General features: G+C 39.1%; 1 protein-coding gene across 2 annotated transcripts in view; it reads left to right on the top strand.

The window, feature by feature from the left end:
- Window positions 1–16,157, top strand: part of LOC134676375 (U4/U6 small nuclear ribonucleoprotein Prp3) — a 65,568-nt gene that overhangs the window by 37,412 nt on the left and 11,999 nt on the right. For both annotated transcript variants that reach the window (XM_063534739.1, XM_063534738.1), the window contains 2 exons: window positions 13,860–14,009; window positions 15,130–15,262. In XM_063534739.1, coding sequence (XP_063390809.1) covers window positions 13,860–14,009; window positions 15,130–15,262 — 283 coding nt within the window. The remainder of the gene's footprint in view (window positions 1–13,859; window positions 14,010–15,129; window positions 15,263–16,157) is intronic.

The raw sequence follows: 16,157 nt of genomic DNA, 5'->3' as shown, positions 1-16,157 counted from the left end.
GCCTCGCCTACGATTGCTTTCGATCCACGATGTACTTAATAACTAAATTGGCTGGAAAGCTATTCACTTAGCGATATTTTCGCTTATGTTAATTGGGAACATGACTCGCCGAGATTCTGCGGATCGGATGCGATTTCGAATGAGAATCCTCTTAAACCAGTTTAACGTCAGATTCGAACCTGAGATTACAGCTTCAATTCTCAATTTCCTGTAATTCACATTATAACGAGTCACTGTGATTTCATGGGTTGCAATATGGTGTATACATATTTATTCTTTCTCTGAGTTCTATGACAGTAGGTGTAGCCCTATCGCTTGCGCGCCCGCTAACTCGCCACCAGGAGATAATAAACAGGTCTCAATGAAGATATCCGATGTGGAGTACGGAACACATAATATACAAATTTTACCTTCCAATAAAATTATTATTATGTTTCCTATCCACATCGGATATCTGAGTAATGCCTTCCTGGCAGGCTACTAGGCTACTTTTATGCCGACGGTACTTCTCCTCAACAATGACATGGCGGTGGCGAGTAGCGGGGAGCGAGCAACGGTTCGCAGGAAGTGGAAGCGGAACTACGTCACGGCGTGGGGCGGAGCGACTACATAGACGCTAGCGGCATCATTGGTCAACGATCGCGTTACTCTCTCAATGAAGATATCAATGAAGATATCCGATGTGGATAGGAAACATAATAATAATTTTATTGGAAGGTAAAATTTGTATATTATTTTGATGAGTTTAATGTAGTCATACTCGTATATAACGTCAGTGCATGTTCTGTACATTAACGTCTTGACTAACATTATAATTGTGTATTTTGTTTTAAAAAAATCGTCTTTTGTTACTAATGACCCCGTTGGCGTGCAGAAAGTAACACGTTGTGGGTCAAAAGTAACAAGACACAGTGGGCTGTAATTTAATATAATATGACATATCAAATCAAAATAAAAACCGGTCAAGTGTGAGTCGAACTCGCGTCCCAAGGGTTCAGTACTGCACACATTTTTGAACGAGCGAGCAAAGCGAAGTTCTTAAGTACATTCAACTATTTATTCAATTCGTCCACACACGGCTGGCTATCTTAGGATAGTTAGTTACCCATTTTTTTTTGTTCAAGTATTATGTTAAGCATAGTGCCTACATTTTTTTTCATTGTTAGGCGTATCTCTGTTAATTCAAGATAACAGGGCTATAACCGCGGCAATCGAAGTTCGCAAATTGCTGGCATTTCTCTCTGTCACTCTAATTACCTACGGTTTCATTGGTGTAAAAGAAAAATCCCCGCAATTTGCGAACGTCGATGGTCGCGATATACGGCAGTTCAGCCTTCTCACTTAGCTACTCGTACTTAAACCAATTATTTGTTCTGTTTGAGCACTAACCTCCTAAAGCTCATGCTTCGACCTTGCGTGGAGGTGCACCTCTCTCGGATGCTTCAGGCCTTCGGCCCAACGCAGAGCTTGGCCATCGACCTTCGCACTAGCTGTCCGCACCACGTTTCAGTTTCACGTAAACAATTGCGGCTGTGTCCCTAAAACAGCCCAACCGCGTTTTTTTTCTTAAGTCCGACTCACGCTGGACTCTAGATTTCTAATAGGTTTTCCTGTCATCTAGAGGTAGAAGGATGTGTATTTTTTTTCAAAATTTTAGCCCCTATTTTATCGGAGATAAGAGGGAGGGGGGGACGGTCATTTTTTGCCTATTTTCTTAAATAACTTTTAAACTGTTTCATATAAAATTATAAAAAAAAATATATAGATCCTCAAAATAAGCCCTTAATTTTATTATGTAACACGATATGGTTTGCAAAACTTGGTTTTCTAATTTACTCATATTCCCCTTAAAATAGCCGCCTATACTTAAAATTCATTTGTTTATATTACATGTCCGTCTTTGGGTAGCAGACTTCCATATGTATACCAAATTTCAACTTAATTGGTCCAGTAGTTTTGGAGCAAATTGGCTGTGACAAACGGATAGACAGACGCACGAGTGATCCTATAAGGGTTCCGTTTTTTCTTTTTGAGTTACGGAACCCGACTCTCGAGCCGCGAACATTTAGAAACCAGAAATGTATTTGCTAAAAACATTGTCCTTACAAAGGTATACAAATGGAATACGCAGTGATAAAAAGTGAAATAAACTGTGTAAATCGTGTTAAATGTAATGTTTTGTCATAAAGGCTGCTTTTTCTACAATCAATTGTTTTATTTCCTAATTATACGTATTTTTATACATGAAAGAAAAAAAAATTGGTATTATGAGATTTGATCAAGTCCAGCATAATTCACATAAATATAATGAAATTCATTGGTATACAATCAAATAAGTCATTTTATGCTGAATTCAATGATACATAATTAATATCATTCATACATATTTTTAAAGAAATGGTCATATTTCTAACACACGCCAAATTCGCGATGACCACCCATGGAGGCCACGCCACTAGACGTATATTTTTCTAAATTGGCCGCGCCACTCAACCTCAAGCCACCGTTAAATCTGAGGCGCCGCCATTCAACGGCTTGTTATGACTGTCCGTCTCCCGGCTCCCCGCCACCATAGAGACTGGGAGCCAGACAATGCCACTCTAGGGGATATGCAAATATTCAGAAAATGTATGAATTTTAATACAACATAAACATCAAATAACTAAAAGTCTAAAAACGTACTTTAGATTCGAAAAATCACGTTGCGTCCTCTCACACAACCTAATAGCACGTGGCGACCGTTTCGACTGAATGCGCTGACTGAGTGAAGGGGGCACCACTGTCTATCACTTAATAGCAGCGGAGTGGTATTTTGTCTATTAGATAAACCTACAGAGCAATAGTTACTTTCCACCCGCAGTTACTTTTGTCCCCGCTCTCCCCTACATTTCACTTGAAGAAGCATGCAATTTTTTCTTAGTAGCTAGGTAGTATAACTAAATATATACAAACTGAAGCTAAGCTAAGGTAAGTTATATAATAATAACATCATCGGAATACACATATGATTTTAATGAAATTGTCATTGAATTGATTTGTGCCTTATCGAAAGCCCTATTGATTAGAGTAGTACCTAAATAACGTTTTTCATTTGACGACTTCTGTATTTATTCGGTTTATTTAATTCGAGTATCTAATGAATTCGATTATTTAGTTAATTTACATTTAAGTACGTCACATGTGACATGAACAGACAAGGAGAGCAAGATAAAATATATTGTTTTGTCTTCCTTCTTTCAATGGAACTTTTTTAGAGTTTCTCTTCCTCAAAGGAGGCTAGTGGTTAAGACGAAACTCAAAATACTCTCATTTGCATCTTAAAAAAAACAGGATGGGTCACTGACCTGTCCCGGTAAAGTGAGGTAGTGTGCGTGACTCGTGCTTGTGTGTGAAATGGGGTAATTTGACAGAATCTGAAAATTTTCCCCGGGCATACCTCACCTTAAGGTGCAAATGAGAGTATTTTGAGTTTCGTCTTAACCACTAGCCTCCTTTGAGGAAGAGAAACTCTAAAAAAGTTCCATTGAAAGAAGGAAGACAAAACAATATATTTTATCTTGTTCTCCTTGTCTGTTCATGTCACATGTGACGTACTTAAATGTAAATTAACTAAATAATCGAATTCATTAGATACTCGAACTAAATAAACCGAATAAATACAGAAGTCGTCAAATGAAAAACGTTATTTAGGTACTACTCTAATCAATAGGGCTTTCGATAAGGCACAAATCAATTCAATGACAATTTCATTAAAATCATATGTGTATTCCGATGATGTTATTATTATATAACTTACCTTAGCTTAGCTTCAGTTTGTATATATTTAGTTATACTACCTAGCTACTAAGAAAAAATTGCATGCTTCTTCAAGTGAAATGTAGGGGAGAGCGGGGACAAAAGTAACTGCGGGTGGAAAGTAACTATTGCTCTGTAGGTTTATCTAATAGACAAAATACCACTCCGCTGCTATTAAGTGATAGACAGTGGTGCCCCCTTCACTCAGTCAGCGCATTCAGTCGAAACGGTCGCCACGTGCTATTAGGTTGTGTGAGAGGACGCAACGTGATTTTTCGAATCTAAAGTACGTTTTTTGACTTTTAGTTATTTGATGTTTATGTTGTATTAAAATTCATACATTTTCTGAATATTTGCATATCCCCTAGAGTGGCATTGTCTGGCTCCCAGTCTCTATGGTGGCGGGGAGCCGGGAGACGGACAGTCATAACAAGCCGTTGAATGGCGGCGCCTCAGATTTAACGGTGGCTTGAGGTTGAGTGGCGCGGCCAATTTAGAAAAATATACGTCTAGTGGCGTGGCCTCCATGGGTGGTCATCGCGAATTTGGCGTGTGTTAGAAATATGACCATTTCTTTAAAAATATGTTTTTTTTTTTTTTTCATTTATTTATTAACATAAAATAATACATTTAAAAAAATCATGACAGCGAACAAAGCCCCCTGAGGCTTAACTGCCGCTGTAAATCGCTCTTATTTACTATTAATATTAAGTATATTAAACTATGGAGTATTTCATTTCACGAAGTCGGCAATCATGTTTCTTATTATGAGGTGTTGTAGTCTAGATTCCCCATCTTCGTGATATGAGACACTCCTATAAGTGTGACGTCTACCTATAATTTACTTAACTAAGATATAGGGCTTTCAATAGTTGTTTACATTTATGTGGGTTGTTACTGATATTATTATAAGTTACTTCGGGTAGTTTGTTTAGGGTATGTGGTAACAAATATTCCCATCGTCGTTTGCCATATGTATTAACACACTTTGGTAGGACAAATCGAGGCAAATAGGATAACTTTCGTAAATGTTGAGGTCTACAGTTTTTGTTTAGACTTCCTATGTTTAAAATCTCCTCATTGATTATTGCCATATCTATTTTCTTATGTATACTAATAATTTTACAATATTGTAATAATTCTTCATGGCTCTCTATTTTTTCCTCTTACATTATTTGGGACGATCGTTTTTAATAAACTTAGCTGTAGTCTATATATATGTATGATATATGTATGAATGATATTAATTATGTATCATTGAATTCAGCATAAAATGGCTTATTTGATTGTATACCAATGAATTTCATTATATTTATGTGAATTATGCTGGACTTGATCAAATCTCATAATACCAATTTTTTTTTCTTTCATGTATAAAAATACGTATAATTAGGAAATAAAACAATTGATTGTAGAAAAAGCAGCCTTTATGACAAAACATTACATTTAACACGATTCACACAGTTTATTTCACTTTTTATCACTGCGTATTCCATTTGTATACCTTTGTAAGGACAATGTTTTTAGCAAATAAATTTCTGGTTTCTAAATGTTCGCGGCTCGAGAGTCGGGTTCCGTAACTCAAAAAGAAAAAACGGAACCCTTATAGGATCACTCGTGCGTCTGTCTATCCGTTTGTCACAGCCAATTTGCTCCAAAACTACTGGACCAATTAAGTTGAAATTTGGTATACATATGGAAGTCTGCTACCCAAAGACGGACATGTAATATAAACAAATGAATTTTAAGTATAGGCGGCTATTTTAAGGGGAATATGAGTAAATTAGAAAACCAAGTTTTGCAAACCATATCGTGTTACATAATAAAAGGGCTTATTTTGAGGATCTATATATTTTTTTTATAATTTTATATGAAACAGTTTAAAAGTTATTTAAGAAAATAGGCAAAAAATGACCGTCCCCCCCCCCTCCCTCTTATCTCCGATAAAATTGGGTCTAAAATTTTGAAAAAAAATACACAACCTTCTACCTCTAGATGACAGGAAAACCTATTAGAAATCTAGAGTCCAGCGTGAATCGGACTTAAGAAAAAAAACGCGGTTGGGCTGTTTTAGGGACACAGCCGCAATTGTTTACGTGAAACTGAAACGTGGTGCGGACAGCTAGTGCGAAGGTCGATGGCCAAGCTCTGCGTTGGGCCGAAGGCCTGAAGCATCCGAGAGAGCCCATACAACCATTTCCAGTCGCCGTTACGACGCGGTGTAGACACATCTTGTGTCGACACCGTCTGTTTCGGTGACAATTCCAGTCGCAGAGTCGTCGCCGTGTCGACACAGTTACCAGAAATGGGGAAGGGTCGACACATGACACAAAGTGACATAAAGTGTGGTCGCCGTGTGCACACATTGTTTCGAGTTTGCGACTACTTTATGCCAATATCATTCGTTCATTCGTTCATTTTGTTCCTGTCAAATGGAAACTGTCAGATGGAAAAATTGTTAAATAAAAATAAGTGACATTAATACGCCATCTCTAAAACGGATTACAAGACGTAATTATATATTGTTTGCATTTATATTACAATAGGACTAAAATTATAATGGGGAATTAAACTGCTCGAGTGATTTGATAAACTAAGTGTAATATAATCAACGCGCCACCACATTGTTTTAGTTTAGCCGGAAATGAAATTGTTTACTTCTCAGTGCCTGTGTTCATAACCATATTATTTGATGCATTTTTAGTACTTCGATGCGTATACTATACTTAAATAACAGAAATAACGCTTTACATACTACGAAACTTGTTAATTATGATGTATAAATATGGTTTAAGGCTGAGAAATATTGCAGTCACAAAGTAGTCGCAAATGTTTCGACTTTGTGTCGACTCTGTGTAGACACATGACACGCGCTGTCAAAAGTAATAACAAAGTTACTGGATTTGCAAAATGGCTCCTTGTGTTCATTTGTTTTCAGATATTCTCAAAGTGTAAAAATGCCGTGGTCAGAGATGGGATGGGTCAGAGATGGGACTTAATAGATTAACTGTTTATTCGACTAATTAATGGAATAAAAAAACCGGGCAAGTGCGAGTCGGACTCGCGCACGAAGGGTTCCGTACCACAATGCAAAAAAAAAACAAAAAAGCAAAAAAAAAACGGTCACCCATCCAAGTACTGACCCCTCCCGACGTTGCTTAACTTTGGTCAAAAATCACGTTTGTTGTATGGGAGCCTCATTTAAATCTTTATTTTATTCTGTTTTTAGTATTTGTTGTTATAGCGGCAACAGAAATACATCATCTGTAAAAATTTCAACTGTCTAGCTATCACGGTTCGTGAGATACAGCCTGGTGACAGACGGACGGACGGACGGACGGACGGACAGCGAAGTCTTAGTAATAGGGTCCCGTTTTACCCTTTGGGTACGGAACCCTAAAAAGTTCATCCTCAAATTTTAATCGCAATTAGTTTAGTCGACCTATAGATAGAAATTGAATTAATCTGAATATTAATCGAATAAATCTCGGTTGGAAGTTGACAGGGGGCCATTTTTGTACGTAAAAATAATAGAATAATAGAAATGTCTTGCATGCAGATGGTAGCCAAACACTTTGTCATAAAAGTCGAGATGGGTGTCGTTTTATACGTTTTAGGGGGCCCCAATTTTGAAAATGATCACCATTTTGGAATCCAAAATGGCGGCCATGCACTATGTCATAAGAGTCGTCATGGATGTCGTTTTATAGGTTTTGGGGGGCCCTGATTTCGAAAATGATGACCATTTTGGAATCCAAAATGGCGGCCATGCACTATGTCATAAAAGTTGTCATGCGTGTCGTTTTATAGGTTTTAGGGGGCCCTGATTTCAAAAATGATGACCATTTTGGAATCCAAAATGGCGGCCATGCAATATGTCATAAAAGTCGTCATAGCTGTCGTTTTATAGGTTTTAGGGAGCGCAGATTTCGAAAATAATAACTATTTTGGAATCCAATATGGCGGCCATGCACTATGTTAAAAGTCGACATGGATGTCGTTGTATTGGTCATGGTCATCATTTTCGAAATCTGCTCTTCCTAACACCAACATCTATGACGGCTTATATGAAAAAGTGCACGGCAGACATCTTGGAATCCAAAATGGTCATCATTTTCGAATTCTGCACTCCCTAAAACCTATAAAACGATATCCATGACGACTTTTATGACAAAGTGCACGGCACACATCTTGGATTCCAAACTGGTCATCATTTTCGAAATCGGCACTTCCTAAAACCTATAAGATTATATTCATGACGACTTTTATGACAAAATACGTAGCCGCCATCTTGGATTATAAAATGATCATCGTTTTCGAATTCTGCACTCCCTAAAACCTATGAATCGACATCCGTGACGACGCAAGTTATCTTTATTTTCAGATCTAACAAATTGCTACAGAATACAAAGGACAAAAAAAGAAGCGAGGAGGTAATGAAACAAGCAAAAATACAGATGATTCCTCGACGCAATTGGATGCTTCTTAAATTGTGTCCAGATTTTTTTGTCATAAAAGTTTTTATTTTTCACATATTACTCTCACAAGTTCCGTGATATTTCGACCTTGTAATTTTTTAAGTAAATGTTTTTGTTTATCTGTGAGAATCTCACTAGAATAATATAATCAAGGTATGTTTATATTTGATGATTGAAATAGTAACGAGAAAAAAAAAATATATTTGTGTCTTATATTCCTGCCGAAGACTTTTATTTTTCCTTTTCCTTATACACAAGTTTGGCCAAGTAATAAGAATTTAGGGCTCTCAATTTTATTTTGACTTCTACAACAGTAAAGCTACGAGGCCATGTTTGGTATCGTTTTCGTATAAATTCGCAGTACCAAATTTAGTTATGGTATCACATTGACACCATTCCAAAGTAAAAACATATAAACTTATTAAAATACTTTCTTTTAAACTCCTCTTCACGCTTAAACTGCTGAACAGTTTTAATTTAAATTAAGTACACATATATTTTGAGTCCCGAGACAGGACATAATAAGTTATCTCAAAAATCATCCTTTAAAGGTGTGAAATGAGGTGTAGGGGGGAATTCAGAATTGACTTCTTGAAGTTAATACTGTTTAAGTTTAGGTTTGAAGTCATGTTTTTTTTATCATTTTGAACTAAATCAAAGATGTAGACCATCCCAAATTTCATATAAATCGGTTCAGCGGTTATTGATTTCCCGTACAAATTTCCACGCCACTTTTCACACCTTCAAAAGATGATTTTGGTTATAAGATCTATCCTATGTCCTGTTCCGGGACGCAAACTATTTCTATACCAAATTTCAACGAAATCGGTTCAGCGGTTAAGCGTCAAAAGGAGTTTTAAAAAAACCGGCCAAGTGCGAGTCGGACCCGCGTGTTAAGGGTTCCGTACATTAAGTCCGACTCGCGCTTGACTGCACATTTCTAATAGGTTTTCCTGTCATCTATAGGTAAAGAACTATTTTGTGTATTCAGACGGACAGACATACAGACGCACGAGTGATCCTATAAGTTTTTTGCTTTTGAGGTACGGAACCCTAAAAAGTTTTTTTTTAATTTTGTGGAATGTTGTCAATGTGATACCTTAAATGGATTCAGCAACCCAGATTTATACAAAAACGATACCATACACGGCCTAGCACCTTCACTGATGTAGATATATGAAGATAAAATTGAGAGCCCTAAATAAACTTTCAAGAGCGGATATCTCAAAAACTATTCAACATATCGAAAAAATTGACTGAATAAACTTGTAACAAAACTTAAACTTGTGTAAATTAACTTTCATTTTGTATAAATGGCCATGTCGCTAAGATGCATAGTTTCCGAGATTTAATCGAAAAACCGGAAAATGGGACCTTCAAACAAAGCCCCCTCTCTTCCTCCCGCTCAAGGGCTACGGCCGGGGACTTTTGATATGTTCACCTCCTAACTTGCCCAAACCAAGTTACAGAGTCAAAAATTGTGTTCCGAGCATTTTCCTCTACAACTTTTTGGAGCATTCGTTGGCTGACCTAAGTAGCTTATTGCATTTCTTTAAAAACTTTTCTGTAAAAGGTTGACGGGTGTTGGGTGTTTATATGGTTTTGGTCAATTATTATCATTTGCATCGCCCATGATGACTTACTAGAATTACTTACGAGCACACGAGACACTAATAGTAGTTTGACAAACCTTGGTTTTCAAGAGGTATTTTATATTGACATTTGCTGTCACAAATTTGCTGTCAGATTTAGTCGCAAACCGCACGCAAAGTGCACACAAATGTGTCGACACCTTGTTACGGAAAAGTGTACACACGGCGACGACACTTTGTTTCGAAACAATTCTAGACACATTGTGTGGACTCTGTTACGACACATCTGACATTTAGTTACCACTTTGATGATTCTGCGACTGGAATGGTTATATGGGAGGTGCACCTCCACGCAAGGTCGAAGCATGAGCTTTAGGAGGTTAGTGCTCAAACAGAACAAATAATTGGTTTAAGTACGAGTAGCTAAGTGAGAAGGCTGAACTGCCGTATATCGCGACCATCGAATTTCGCAAATTGCGGGGATTTTTCTTTTACACCAATGAAACCGTAGGTAATTAGAGTGACAGAGAGAAATGCCAGCAATTTGCGAACTTCGATTGCCGCGGTTATAGCCCTGTTATCTTGAATTAACAGAGATACGCCTAACAATGAAAAAAAATGTAGGCACTATGCTTAACATAATACTTGAACAAAAAAAAATGGGTAACTAACTATCCTAAGATAGCCAGCCGTGTGTGGACGAATTGAATAAATAGTTGAATGTACTTAAGAACTTCGCTTTGCTCGCTCGTTCAAAAATGTGTGCAGTACTGAACCCTTGGGACGCGAGTTCGACTCACACTTGACCGGTTTTTATTTTGATTTGATATGTCATATTATATTAAATTACAGCCCACTGTGTCTTGTTACTTTTGACCCACAACGTGTTACTTTCTGCACGCCAACGGGGTCATTAGTAACAAAAGACGATTTTTTTAAAACAAGATACACAATTATAATGATAGTCAAGACGTTAATGTACAGAACATGCACTGACGTTATATACGAGTATGACTACATTAGACTCATCAAAATAATAATGGTTAACCAGAAACTAAGGTCAAAGTACATAGTGTTACGTTTCTCCCCGCTCTACCCTACGCATCCAAAATTACTGTCCACCTATGTTCATCACTATATTTTTTGCAAATAAATATATCGTTATCTTTATCAATAAATAAAGTCCTGGCAGGGTGGAAATTTCATTTTGGCGGATTCTTTCTCTCTGCATCTGACTGTACCTACAGCTATTACGGCATTTTTTTGGTAAACTTACGGTTATATGTTCAGACTCTGAATCTCTATAGTTAATATTTAAGATATATGGACATATCGGTATCGGCATATTTAAGATATATGGTCCTTGAACTACGTCCAAAGAGAGGTATGGGAATGGGAACTGAGAATGACATCTCGCTTTGTGTGGTAGGGCACAGCACAGCGGATGTCATTCCAGATCTAGAGCAGAGCTCAACCTTACAGAAATCTGCAGCCAAATAACACTAGCACTAGACCCTACTCATAGTGTCCTTCCTGCCGGTGAGTATGGTTGCCAGTTATCAACGAGGGGTGCGGAGTGTTAGACTCGGCAACGCGCATGGAGTTGCAGGCATCCAAAGGCTACGAAGATTGCTTATCATCAGACGGGCCGTATGCTTGTTTGTCATCGACGAGGTATAAAATTAAATATGCACAGAATATCATTGAACGAAAAACTTTGTTTTATTTTATAGTAAATTAGTATAACACTCGATACATAGGCAATCACAAACCAGGCACCGCAGTGGTTTTGGGCTGTAAGCCTCGTAGGCCAGTATGTATAATGTATATCTCGGCCTCACAAGCCGCAAAAACTCGCTGAGGCTAGACCATAGCCGTTTATTTATTCTTGATTTCATGAAGGTTTGCAGAACAGCACGTAACCGCATTATACATCTATCTTAGACGGACCTCACAGCAACAAAATAGGTGTACCACTGCACGATTTTCAAGTAGTACACGAAATATTTACATAATGTTCCGTATTAATAGGTAATATTTGAAGATCAAAAGTTCTCTAACATAAATACAAGATCACAACATTGTCATCACAGTTCATTGACGTTGACGTACAAAAGTACGTCAAATAGGTATGCAATATTAATACCAGCATAATGAAAATTAATTCCAATCAATAAGTATGAGTCTTCAAACTTTTTTCATTCTAAGCCGGGTTTCAAGGAGCAAATTACTTAAATTATATTGGAATCGTATTGTTTTAAGATAGTTTACTGCGTTTTTCAACCATTATGCCCCAACAAATCAAATCTAAGATGAGACTCGAGCTCCATGTGATGATAATTATTTACCCTGTTTTTTTAAATACTATTTGTCTACTGGTATACTTTTTCGTATATGTATATGACTTAATGTCGAAATAAATGCGAAATCCAACTGTCATTTTAATTAAATTCGCGATACGTGTGCTTTGATCCGAGCCCAGCGGGCATCTGATCAAAGAAGTTGCGTGCACGGAACCGCTGATATCATATTTTCGAACTTATTTAGTGAATGTGAAATTAAAAAAAAAAGTAATCCTGGTAGTCGTTCAAGCATACAATTGCGCGTACATAGAAGCAGTTTTCATATTTCTATCTTTTGTGCACAAATTGTTACGAATCTTTAAAGTCCGTTTTAGACCTATGTTCGTGATCGTTTTCTATCGAGCAAAAGTCAAAAACTTAGGATTCTAATCACTCCACTCACTAGAAAAAGCCCTCAAGTTTGCTAATTGAATGTATGGCAGCCGTATTGTGATCCAAAAAAGAGCTACGGCTTTTAAAAAACTCCGTTTTCTGAACTCACTGCACCTTAAACAATTAACGCTTGAATTTCGAATTTTAAACAAGCTCACTGACCAGCAATTTCGGAACTAAAGTTTTTCAATAGAAAGAAGGATGGGTCAATTATACATAGTGCTGCAGACATTTTGGACTAGTCATTCAGTTTTCACTTCTGTCGGCACTCCCGGAGTGCAACCCGTTGTTTTTTTTTTCTTAGCCTATTAGTGTGTCCCACTGCTGGGCAAAGGCCTCCCCTCTTTCCCGCCACTTCTCTGTCTAATGCACACTCCCGCCACTCCACACAGAATGTATCGAGGTTGTCCCGCCAGCTCCGAATGCTTATTTCGTTTTTGCAAGTTAAAAAAAAACTTAAATTTTGAAACTTTCGGGTCCTATATTTTTGTATTATCTCCACATATTATTTTAATGTCCACGTTATTGTGCTCATTTGCTATCTATTTTAGGCATAGTCGCGGACGGTCTAGAACGCAAAATGACTAGTGTAATATTTTGCCTATATCGCTTTTAGTCTACATCGCGAACGGTCTAGAACGCAAAATGACCACTTTTTTATATCACACAGGTAGGTTAGGTTCGTTAGTTATCTTCAAATGGCCGAAGGCCAAACCGCACAGAATAGAAGCCCCGCGGCAGCGGGCTCCGTCGACATCGCTAACGTAAAGATAAAACGACGGAACATGATGTAGGCATTTTGCGTTGTGGACCCTTCGTTATGCAGACTAAGAGCGATATAGGCAAAATGTTACACTAGTCATTTCGCGTTCTATGGTTCGTTTTTTTAGCATTACAAAGAACTTGCAAGAAGGTAAGCGATCTTGACATGGCTTTTAATTGAAAAACGCTTTTTAAAAATCAGTAACTATTACTTATGAAAGCAGAAGAATATAAATGATCGTATTACATTCATAATTGTTACATATTTGCCCCAACTTATTTTTTTTAATGTGTTTTTCAATTAAAAGACACATCAAGATTGTTTACCTTATTTCTAATGCTAAAAAACGCAGTCACGCAAGCGGTGTGCAATATCTCATAAGGATCTGTATACTACAACGCCGCACGCGCACGTGGACGTCACGCACACGCAGCCGGTGTGCACAGGCCAAGTATTTTGTTATAAAATTCAACTTGTGTCATCATCCCTATTCCAGAGTGCGTGACCTTTTCGAGTGCGCCTCAGCCAAGTTCAAGGTGGAAGTGAACGCTCAGCAACTTCACATGACCGGCTGTGTGGTGCTGCACCGAGGCTGCTGCGTCGTGGTGGTGGAAGGGGGGCCTAAACAACACGCCAAGTACAAGCGGTGAGTAAAGTGAAGTTTAAAGTCAAAGTGACCAACAGCTACACATGGCTGTGTGGTGCTGCACCGAGGCTGCTGCGTCGTGGTGGTGGAAGGGGGGCCTAAACAACACGCCAAGTACAAGCGGTGAGTAAAGTGAAGTTCAAAGTGATCAACAGCTACACATGACTGTGTGGTGCTGCACAGAGGCTGCTGCGTCGTGGTGGTGGAAGGGGGGCCTAAACAACACGCCAAGTACAAGCGGTGAGTAAAGTGAAGTTCAAAGTGATCAACAGCTACACATGGCTGTGTGTTGCTGCATCGAGGCTGCTGCGTCAAGTACAAGCGGTGAGTGAAGTGAAGTTTAAAATGAAAGTGAACAACAGCTACACATGACTGTGTGGTGCTGCACAGAGGCTGCTGCGGCGTGGTGATGGAAAGGGGGCCTAAACAACACGCCAAGTACAAGCGGTGAGTAAAGTGAAGTTCAAAGTGATCAACAGCTACACATGACTGTGTGGTGCTGCACCGAGGCTGCTGCGGCGTGGTGATGGAAAGAGGACTTTAACAACACGCCAAGTACAAGCGGTGAGTGAAGTGAAGTTTAAAATGAAAGTGAACAACAGCTACACATGACTGTGTGGTGCTGCACAGAGGCTGCTGCGGCGTGGTGATGGAAAGAGGACTTTAACAACACGCCAAGTACAAGCGGTGAGTGAAGTGAAGTTTAAAATGAAAGTGAACAACAGCTACACATGACTGTGTGGTGCTGCACAGAGGCTGCTGCGTCGTGGTGGTGGAAGGGGGCCTAAACAACACGCCAAGTAAAGGGTGGGTTGACAGTAATAACCCCCCCCCCCCCCGCCCGTCTGCCCGTGATTTTATAAATTAAATTAGTACATCCATGTAATAGTTCCATATTACATTCTAACCCCCTTTTTCACCCTTTTAAGCGATGATTTCCTGGATGAAAAATACCCTGGGGTTAACCGGTTAAACCTGGAGTTACCAAGGTTATCAGTACAATTTGACACTGGGATAATGGTTTAACTGGTTAACCCCGGGTTAGTGGGATGGCGCCAGTGGCGCTTATGGGATCACTTCGGTCTTGCAAATCAGTTAAATGCGTTTTTTCTGTTTCAAGGTTGATGCTGAACCGTATCAAGTGGGAAGACGACCTGGTGAAGGATGCCGAGGGTGCTGAGGTCCCGAACACCTGCACCCTGGTGTGGGAGGGCAGCACCAAGCAGCGCGCCTTCGGAGACATCAAGTTCAAGGTATAGTTCGTAGATTTCTAATACAGCCTGACGGCTAATCGTATTGTCTATTGTTAAGTAAAACCGCACGTGCTACTTACCTGCATAATTGGGTCATAATTATTATATTTGACCCGGGTATGTCCTTAAACTACGTCCAGAACCCGGGTATGTCCTTAAACTACGTCCAGGATCCGGGTATGTCCTTAAACTACGTCCAAGACCACCAGTGGACGGGCAGCAGCGTCCCTCAAATTCGGTGTACTCGACTGCGATCGACAACCCGCCTGCCAAGCGTGGCGATTATGGTATTCACCCCCAAAAAAGGGGGAAGCCTATGTTCAGAAGTGGACGTCTTATGGCTGAGATGATGATGATGATGATGATGATTATATTTGGCACCTGAGCACGGGATAGTCCAACGCTCAAAAAACCAGTGTAGGTGCGGTCTCCGATAACGCGCCTTTGTTACGCATATCGATGACACATTTTAGACTGGTTCTGTAGCGTTCGACTCGCCGGCACTCAGTAACCGAAGTACGTATTTTTTATGCAGGTGGTTGTGGCACGTGGCACGAGTGGTTTTACTTAACAATAGACAATAGGATTAGCTGTCGGGCTCTATTTGAAACCTTCGAATTATAATAACACCGGCCAAGGGCGAGTCGGACTCGCGCACGGAGGGCTCCGTACCATTACGCGGAAAACAGCAAAATATCACGTTTGTTGTATGCGAGAACCACTTAAGTATTTATTATTTTGGTTTTAGTATTATTGTTGAGCCCTCTTGCGCTCGAGAGGAGGCCTGTGCCAAGCAGTGGGACGTATATAGGCTGAGATGATGATGATGAGTATTATTGTATAGTCTGTCAAACAAATTTGACAGTACAAAAAGGCGCGAAATTATTATTTTTAA

Source organism: Cydia fagiglandana, chromosome 24, assembly GCF_963556715.1.
Source record: "Cydia fagiglandana chromosome 24, ilCydFagi1.1, whole genome shotgun sequence".
In the NCBI taxonomy this organism is placed as follows: Eukaryota; Metazoa; Arthropoda; class Insecta; order Lepidoptera; family Tortricidae; genus Cydia; species Cydia fagiglandana.
This window is presented reverse-complemented; position numbering and strand designations above follow the sequence as displayed.